General features: G+C 45.0%; 1 protein-coding gene across 1 annotated transcript; it reads left to right on the top strand.

Moving 5' to 3' along the window:
* Positions 1-982: 982 nt before the first annotated feature.
* On the top strand, positions 983-6,174 carry LOC119401997 (keratin, type I cytoskeletal 9). Its single transcript, XM_037669032.2, has 2 exons — positions 983-1,189; positions 4,617-6,174. Exons 1-2 carry the CDS (start codon positions 1,147-1,149, stop codon positions 6,041-6,043), a joined length of 1,470 nt encoding a protein of 489 aa, XP_037524960.1. The 5' UTR covers positions 983-1,146; the 3' UTR covers positions 6,044-6,174.
* Positions 6,175-10,353: the final 4,179 nt, after the last annotated feature.

Raw genomic sequence — 10,353 nt, 5'->3', positions numbered from 1 at the left:
GGGACACTTGCTACGTGGGTTTTAAGTGAATAAGTTAAGTATTAAGAACGAAAGTATATATTTCGCAAAGTTGTAGCGTATCATGGATTGGTTAGTGCTGCTTGAATATCGTCAATTTTACGAACAGTCTTACTTGCGAATTTCAGGTGATAGAATCCTGATGTACTGTAGGATGTTGTTACGCCAAGGCAGACAGAGGCGCAAAGCTGATTTACAATGCATTTACACATTGTACAAGCGAGGAAAAGATGAGCGCGCAACTCCGAAGTTACGGTTCTTTGACGCCGCGATTTGTCCATAACTTAACATACATTAATGTAGTATTATGCATATAGTATTGAGATAATAACAACTAGGATAAAAACAGGTTATCCCTCGCTTGCTTTCACAACAGGTATACAAAAAATCATAAGATATATTATTGTTATACAAACTAGTAATAGGATTGGAGAGGAGCAATATGCCATATCTATTCTCAACAACGATTTCATTCATGTACGATAGTTTACAATTAGGTGATACCGAAAATCTTTGTCGGCGTTGCAAACCAGCATTCATATAATTAATATCCCGAAAGAATGACTATCGCTTAAGAGAGCGAAAAAAGCTTTTGCTGAGACGTTGTAATCATTTAAACTGATTTTCCATGCGCGATGTAGCGGAGTAATAATTTGAAGGCCATCCATTTTGGTTGTTTCGTTGAAATTTAGACAAGACAAGATAGAACAAGCCGGACACAGTGATTTCTTTCTACTATTCAGAGTCAAAATGGCTCTATTTCTAGGATAGACACAGGTGTGCCCAGCTAAAACAAAGGACGATGCTGTCATTCTGGCTGGCAGCGCAAGTTTTCTGGGATAGTGACAGGTCAATCTCTTAGGGGCTTGAGAGATATGCAAGGCCGATGCGTATAATAACGCTCACTTAGAACCCAACAATCTATTTGTATCCTGCCACGAAAAAAGAGTACTTTTTTTTTCTTCAGATGTTAGTTCCAACTGCAGACTATGTCGTGAGGCAAGGTCGAAACGATTCCGTCGAAACTGCTTCTAAAATTATTCGGGAAACTAACTTCTAAAATTTGTATAAAAAGGTCCGTCGTGCCTAACCAGGTCAGACAGATTCGTGCAGCCAAGCAGCCGCACCATGAAGTCCATAAGCCTGAGTGCGCTGGTCGTCAGCCTGCTAAGTAAGTTTGACGACAGTTTTATTGATATCTAGTGCACTCGCGCAACTTTCATTACTCTATACCTAACGGGAACTCCGTCACGACAACGATTTCTCTGTCACTGCAGCCAGCCTGTGATACTTAGACGGTGAAGGCAAGGGCACATACAATTCTTTGTCTTTTATATTCAGTTTTTTATTATTTTGCCTAACTCCACTTTAAGTCCCTATGTCACTGCCGCCAACATTATTCATTTCGTATATCTAGCACTCCGTATTCACATAGAGCATACAGCGTTTTTCAAAGATTGCACCATCACTATGCTGAACTAAACTTATCGTTAAAATTGTCGAAGAAGGCTGGTCCGTATGAAAATAACACGCGTCTGCTTCAACCGCACTTGAGGAGGCGCCCCATGACTCGTGTTCCTTAAAGAACAGTTCTGTGACCGATGAACTTTATGTCATAAACTGCGCAGCACGTACCAAACGCAACTACTTCCCATAAACAGGTGTGTTTTTCAAGGATTGCGAAATAATGTTAGCGAGCCCTGATCATTAGTTTTCCGGATTGGTAAATTCAGAGCGCATTGCTTATATTACGAGCATTTTTACACAACGGCAGAAATTATTGTTAGAAAATCCATCGCTTCGTGTTCTTGCTGAACTTCGACCGCATCACGCAGCATATGAGACCACCCTCCTGAATCCGAATCGAAATTCAACACAGCGCTTGCTGAAATTGGTCTTTGCTTGAACACATATCAATAGCCATTATTTTACTGCATAATTACCACAATTTCTCAAAAATACTGAAAAGTAAATTGTTGTTGGGTAAGAATGAAATGTTAAGAACCATAGAAAGCGTATGCAATACCTTGAGTTTTCCCGTGCCCATAGTTTGTGAAGGGGATGCGCAAAGCGATGAAGTTATAATATTTGGTGATGAGAAACCGCCGTATAGCGAATGTTTGCCGCCAGTGTTTCGACCAGTGAATAAGTCTTCGTGATGGCGGCACCCGCCACGGTGACGGAGGCCTCTTGTCCAGACATTCGCTCCAGCGACATTCTCTGTTCAAACATTTCTTCATCTCTTCAAGCATACATGTTCCGTGACCTTCCGTCTTGAAAAGGCATTGAAGGGCGATGCTCAATGGGTGTGTTTTCGCCATCGGTTTTCATATTCCCGCGGTTAATAAGAAGGCGGCATCAATAGAAGCAGAGCACAGCACATCTGCCTTCAAAAGGGCGTACATGAGCTATGCCAAAATATGTTCATGACAAGTCAGCCTTACGCCAGCACATTTCACCCACGTACATTTGGGACACCGCCACGACAGTGCAAGCGCCAAGCTAAACCTTCCTACGCCTGCTAATGCTTCGCCAATCATGCGAAACAGTCGCGTTTTATTTCCTTAGTTGGTTCGTTGTTTCCGTGTAGTTCATCGCAGTGTGCAACGCAAAGCTTAACAACGTGTCACAAGGAGCTAGAAGGACACTATACCTTGAACACACAGTTATGTATATAAATAGCGCAGAAAGGAGGGACAGATGAAGTTAAGGGACACACTTCATATAGGAGCTGACTACTGACGAAGGTTTATTTCAAGTACATCGGCCTTTCATGCGTCAGTTGAGTGCTCATCGATTTAATTGTCAAGTAAATCGCAAATATGCCAAATTAACACCTCCTCACACGCTTGTCACCTTTATTCATTACTTTTTTATGTTTGTCACGCGTTTTCTGTATTTTCGCTTTCTACCATCTCCATCTACATATTACGTGTTTAAGGAATACACCTATGTCAGAAGTCAGCGCTGGTACCTTGTGTCAAATCAGTAACCCGTTTGTGCGGTGTGTACATAAGACTACGTTCGTATTACCATGGGCGGCTAATCACCATATTGATGCATAGAGCACTTCCATCGATGCTATAGGGCAGTTAGGACACGTTATACGCAATATTCCATTCGCCGCACCCTGCTTATGTGGCATTGCACTTCGTTATCGTGGGCTCCGGCGCACTCGATACACCGAGTGCGCCGGTAGTGTCACCACGAGTATAGTCGCGAGCCGGAATTTACCGTACGATCGCGTTCAACTAAATTCTTTGCGGGATCTTCGGCGGTAGTGACCTTGATGTCCCACGCTGCGCCACATGTACCAAAGAATGCTGGCAGGCATAACAGCATAACATTGTAACACAGTAGCTTAAAATAGGACATTATTTGCACTGCGCGGCCAGGAACGTAGCACGACGTTGAGGTCCGCGATGAAATTGGCGAGCTCGAGACTATAGTGAAAACTCCCGAAAACTCCCAGCGCGCACCACAACTGACGCTTAAAGATTCGCATACAGCACTGATGCCTGCCGGGCAATTATTTACGTGAATGCCTTGGACCTTGTTCAGCAAAAACAATCTTTCATCAAACCGAGAAAAGTGAAAACTTCTAATGCTCTCATCGGTTTATGTCTGTAGCTCTACTAACAGCGTGTCATATTGTATCTTTTCTAGACTAGACAGACCATTTCTCGAACATACATAGCTCCCTTTCACAGATACCACCATTGATTTCCTTGCCAGGTATGAAGCAACCACAGCTAATTTCATCCTACGTTCAAATCTTAGAGCGAGTATTCGCCTTTGGGAGCACTCACATTCAGCACCAGCCTCTTAAACTCAACGGTGTCATCAACAGGCCTACAGATGGGTATTTCTCGCAGAAATTCCACCCTAGCTATGGTGCCTTATATTCGATATCTAGTGTTCAACAACAGCTAATGGCCGAGGCGGACCACTCAGTACAAATTATGATCGTGCATGACGGTAATATTAAACAGCAGGAGCATCCAATATTTCTATGATAATGGAGTGAAACACGTAAGTATTCTAGCACTTCAGTGGATATCACGTGTGTATTCCATTATATGATTTCGGTGACCCATAATGTGTTCAGAATCTGCAAAAATGCACAGTACGACTCAAGTACCCTCTGTGGGTGATTAACCCGATACTGCGTCCCCACTTTTTCTCTTTCGAGTTCTCAAAGGTGTTGGTTGACTTTATTTATGACGTGCTTCTCAGAATATAAAAAAGTACTTGTGTAGATTGCAACACCGCAAGAACGTTACATGGATCTCTACAACGTATGGAAGTATAGACATCAGCGTATCTACACAATCTTACCGTGGCCACCAATAGACATTCAAGGAAATTTATATTTAAAAAACCGTTGCGTACGCGTAAGCCTGATTAGGCGCAAAAAATTCTGTTCGAGCTTGCATATCGCGATATTCCACATCATCGCTTTGCTATAAACAAAGAAACGAGTAACTAACGATTGTAAACATTAAAACCAACGCATCCGATTAAAAATGTACAATTATTCTCTATCTTACAATATTCGTAGATAAACTGATTTTTTTATTTGAAAACCCTATTTTCAGGCCAGCAAGTCATCGCAGGATGGTTTGGAGACAACTATTACGGCTTCGGGAGTGACTTCGGCAGCGGCTTCGGTGGCGGATATGGCAGTGGAGTCGGAAGCGGAAGTGGGCTGAGCGGCTTCGGGAGTGGCTTCGGGGGCGGATACGGCAGTGTTTTAGGCAGCGGATTTGGAAGCGGAAGTGGACTGAGCGGCTTCGGGAGCGGCTTTGGTGGCGGATATGGTATCGGAAGCGGATTGAACGGATTTGGCGGAAACGGTGGATTCTGGGGCAACAGTTATGGCAGCTCCTACGGAGTTCCGAGGGTCGTTATTTATCCCGTTGTTTTGCCAAGCGGAAGCGGCAGCTTGTGGGGAAATAACGGTGGCTGGTACGGAAACAGCCCTCTCGGTTACTGGAGGCCATGGAGTTCTCCAGTCAGTGCATGGAGGTTGCTTCCTGAACAGTTTGGAGTCAGTCAACCTGGGGTCAGTCAACAGTGGGGTCCGCGCAGAGTAGGTTCACCGGCCACGTGGTTCACCTCGGGCAATCTCGGCAGTCAAGGTCCTTCAGGCGTACTCTATAGATTACCTGTGCTTGGAGGAAATGGAGGCCTCAGCGGAGACGGAGCAAGCGACTACGATAGCACTTACGACCACAGCAGCTCCTACGGCAGCAGTAGTCCATCGAGCTGGAGTAGCCAAAATGGCGGTTCCGGATTTGGTGGAAGCTACAGAAGCCTGGGGAGCTTTGGCAGCCTGGGTGGTAGCAGCGGTCCGCAAAGCGGATTTGGCGGCAGTTTTAGCCAGTTGGGTGACGATAGCGACGGCTATTACGATCTGAGTAGTGGATCAAGAGGAAGTGGTAGTTATGTCAGTTTGAGCAGTGTCTCGGGAACAAGCGGGTTTTTGGGAGGACTTGGCGGTCAAGGTGGAGGTGTTACTGGGCTTCCTAGCCAATTCGGTAGTTTTGGACAGCTGGGAGGACTAAGTGGATATGGTAGTCTGGGTGGTTACGGCAGTCCCTACCTGAGATTGCTGTGCCGCGTCACTGGTCTCTCGCCAAGCAGAGTGCTGCGCCTTTACAGGAAGTACAAAAGAAGCGGGATCAGATGCAGTTTTTTGACGTACCTGAGGCGAAAGGGATACCTCGGTGGCTACTATGGTGGACTTCCTTTTGGCGGTACGCAGTCTAGTAGAAGCCAGCCAGTAAATGGTGGAAGTTTCTTATACTGGAGGCAGCAGCCAAGTTACTACTACAGCTGGGGAACTCCCGGAGGTAGCTATGGTAGAAGTTCCAACGGTGGACTCGGTGGATCGACCAGCGGTAGTTACGGCGGGTCTAGCTACCCGTTCGGAGGAAGCTCGGGCCGCAGCAGCTCTTGGGGTTCAGGAAGTTCTGGGAGTTCATGGGGGCAGGATGGGCAGACGCAAGTGAAATTGTTTTGAAGTAAAGTTTCGTATTACTCAGAATAAACTGTAAAACTGCAGAATCAAAGCGATGTGCCATGCTAATTTGCGATTGGGCTACCGTGCTTTCGTGTATGGAAATAAAATTTTACCAATATTTTCGTGCGAAATGGTTGCATTTATAACATTCATGTTCTCCTTGAGTTCAGCTGAGCTTATTTTACCACATACACTTTTGCAGTGTGTGGTTGGGACAGGAAAAAAAACCTGCATGAAACAGCTTGACAATGCTCCACGTCCCCAGGTTCACTGTGGCATCGAGACGACAATAGCAAAATAAATTTTAAGGCAATTCAAACAAGCAATCAACATGCTTTACACTGGGAAAACATTATACAAAGAGTAATATTACTACGGACATATTCAACAAAGCATATTTAAAATAAGAGTATTGTGGGCATTTATCAAGCACTTGATCATATGTACATTATAATCATCACATGATGTTCTTCATCATCTTCGCTTGTGGGAACACATCTTAGAGTTTTCTGTGCCTCCGATGTGACCGGGTCACCAAGTCTTCAAGACACATTAAAGGCGTGTCAACTGCTACGTCACACGTGGTGGAGGTGCTAGGTACACGAACTAATACCTGCGAATGGTACATAATGCAGAAGTCCATCAATAGAGACACGAACAGCGCACATGGCGGAAGGTCGAATGGCGACACAGCCATTGAACAGGAAACAGCGTAGGTCCATTGTAGGGAGTAAATTTTCGAAGACGTGAACACAAACCAGGGTGAATAACTGACAAACTAGCAGCAGTGTCTATTATTGCTTCCACTTGTATGACTTCTACCAAAATAGAGATGATACTATGGGGACGCGCTGGAGGAACATCTCGCATTTCGCAAAATGCAGCCTTTCCTTCAAAAGCTGCCTAATTTTGTTTGCCACGTGACGGTCGGCGATGTGAGAGGCCGGTCGTAGTGGTAAAGCAGAGCGACGAAGCGGTGACGGCGAGTGGCGCCTGGCGGGACTGTAGCTAGGAGCCGTCTCGGACTAGGAGCCGGCTCGTGAAGCTAGGAGCCGGCTCGAGAAGGATAGCGGCCGGCAAGCGTAGCATAAGGACGGCGCTGGAAAGTGGACCCAGAGGAAAAGTCGTCCCGTTCGTAAGTGTCAAATCCGCGACGCTCGTCTCGCTGACGCTTGCGACAGAAACGTGCGAGGGGTTCACAATATCCACAGTAGTAGCAGATAGGTTGCGTCGGTCGCCATGATGGATAGTAAGGCTGGTTGTGTGCGCTGGGAGATATTGAAGCCAGGTGGGCTGGCATCGGCTTCGGTGAAATCGATGGAAGGACGGCTGTGGTAACTGCGGCGACTTTCGCGTATGTTGGTTGTGGCCTCGAGACAAGACGGTCTGTATACCCAGCACCAGTTATAGCCGCCAACTCATCCTTAAACACTTCGCGCAAACTGGTACTGGAGGCGGGAGAAGGAACCGAACCTGTTGAAAAGCCGAGCGACTGCAGTTCTCGTATGATCGCGCGGACCATAGCGCAACGAGGGATCGGCAGTGGGGTTGTTATGAGGGGTGTCCGGCTGCAACTCTGCCGATTCGAGCTCGTCTAGACGCTAGCACGTAGCTGCAATATCAGCGGTGGTAGTGGGGTCCTTTATGGCCAAGTCATTGAAGCAACAGTCCGGATGCCTTGCAGGAGATGACGCATTTTGTCTGACTCAGTCATGAAAGCGTTCACACGTCTACAGAGAGAGAAGACATCCTCTATATACGAGGTATAAGACTTACCGAGTTCTTATTTGCGAGTGTTAAGTGTCATCTTCGCGAGCGCAGATCGTACTGCCGGAGTACTAAACACTTGTCGGAGATGCTCTTTGAAAGTGCTCCAGTCGAGAAACTCGATCTGCTGGTAGAAAAACTAAGTTTTCGCCACGCCTGTGAGGTAGAAGGAGACGTGGCGGAGCTTGTGCGGATCGTCCCGATGGTTCGCAGTACTCACTATGTCGTATTGGTCTAGCCAGTCATCCTCATCTTCATAGAAAAGTCGAGCAAATAGATGGGGATCACGATGGAGCCCGCTGACTATCCATGATGCGGCAGTCCGCATCCATGATGCGGCATGTATGAGATCCATGATGCGGCATGATGCGGCAGTCGTAGCGGAGATGGTAGAGGAAGAAGTGCCTGAGGGTTCCTCCTGCTGCATGCTGGTGGGCAACGGGCAGAAACGGTGACCTGAACGGAGCTCCAGCAGCTACAGCGGGCAAGTAGTGGACGGGGAACTGATGAGCAGCCTCCACCACTTGTGAGGTCGCACTTGACACACCGTTAATGTGCCTTGAAGACTTGGCGAACCGATCAGATCGAAGGCACTGAACAATCTCAAGATTAGGAGGTGAATTACTGTGGGAATTTATCAGGCACTTCGTCATATGTACATTATCATCAACACACGGTGTTCATCATCTTCGCTTGTGGGGACACATCGTGAGATTTTTTATGCCTCCGATGTGATCGGTTCGCCAAGTCTTCAAGGCACAAAAGGCGTGTCAACTGCGACGTCTGAGTATTAGAGAGGACACGTACATTTTCACAAGTAATTTTGAAATCATTTAGTGTATTTGGCAATCATTAACACAATGCCTCAAAACCATAGTTAGTGCGCAGCCTTGGAACATACCAATGTTCAGTGTGTTGGTTTGCGCGCGTAGAAGAATTTAGTGTAAATTAGCTAAACTGCGCATATAACCGCGACATTTCATACGATCAGGTCTAAACGATAATAATAAGGAGTACTCGTAGAATGGGTTTAATTCGATTAGTTTGTATTTAACGAATACTTGTGAAGTGTGGGTGTTAAAAGGAATGTTTGCAACAGAACGCACTGCCTTTTTATGTTTGATAACATCACTTACTGATTGCATTGTTCAAATACCCCAAGTTAAGTTCCTATAACGCAGATGTGATGTAAAGAGCGCATTAAATATCAATAGCTTTTGAGGGACAGGCAATATACACTGACATTTTCTCAATATGCCTAAGACCTTGGAAAGTTTGTTGTATAAAAGTTGCGTATGGTAATCCCATTTTATATGTTCATGTAAAACAACGCCTAATGATTTCGCAGTAGAAGAGAATTCGATTTTGCCGTTATTTAACATAAGATTTTAAGACCTAGTGAGCTCATTAAGTGGGGATATGGAGCAAAAAAGAACAGCCTTAGTTTTGGAGTATTTTAAAAGTAAATAATGCTTAAGAGTCAGGTGTATATTTTTGTAATGTTGACGTAGCGACATTCAGGAGGTGATTTCTTCTTGTACTTGAAAAAATAGGCCTGTGTCATCTGCATAGATTACGTAGGGGGCTGAAGGGTCAACATGTACAATATCATTTATAAATATAAAAAAACAAAAGCGGTCGCTGTGTGCTTCCTTAGCGAACACCACAAATAACAGCTTGCACAGAAGAGATTGATCTGCTTATTGATACACACTGTTGTCTGTTTGTTAGATAGCTTTGGATTAGATCGGGGGCTACACCACAAACTCCATTACACTGCCATTTTCCGAATAGAATCTCGTTAACCACAAGACACTATTAGGAAAATTTTGTCGAAGGCCTTCCGCATATCTAAATATATCCCCAGTGTGAATTTTTTGGTTTCAATATTTTCGGTAATCAATTCTTTTTGGAACAGAAGGGCGCTTTCGGTTGAAAAACCTGACCTAAAACCATAATGTGATTCAGTTATAAAGGAATGTTTGTCAAGAATTTCAATAGTCTAACATGAATAATTTTTTCAAGTCCTTTGGAGAAGAGCGGGATGATTGAAATGAGCCTGTAATTAGCTAGAATTTTTGTCGCCATTTTTACACATTACCGTCCCCTTAGCATTCTTCATATTCTGTGGGAAAAGGCCAGTTTTAAGGAAAGGTTGTAATGTGTAGTAACACTGATAGTTGGGCGAGTTGGTATGGGTTCATGATTAAACTCTGCGCAACGGGCACGATACACAAACGAAGACAGGCATACACGAGGACAGGCGCCGGACGCTGTGGGTCAGCCATGGGCTAAATAGATCAATAACATGTTTAATCAGTTCCATGTTTAGACCACTTAAATCCTCACTCTTAGACATTTTAAAGCTCTTAAATACTCCTATTACCTCATCTTCATCTCTTGGGCAAAGAAACGTTGATTCCTTGAGCAGCGCTGGTAAGTACTCGAAGGCACTTCTTTGAGGGGGGCTTTCAGTCATGGATGTGAAGTATTCATTAGATTATCCGCTAATCTTTACTTGAAATCTGATTAGTTTGTGAAAA

This window comes from Rhipicephalus sanguineus, chromosome 8, assembly GCF_013339695.2.
Source record: "Rhipicephalus sanguineus isolate Rsan-2018 chromosome 8, BIME_Rsan_1.4, whole genome shotgun sequence".
Classification (NCBI taxonomy): domain Eukaryota; kingdom Metazoa; phylum Arthropoda; class Arachnida; order Ixodida; family Ixodidae; genus Rhipicephalus; species Rhipicephalus sanguineus.
This window is presented reverse-complemented; position numbering and strand designations above follow the sequence as displayed.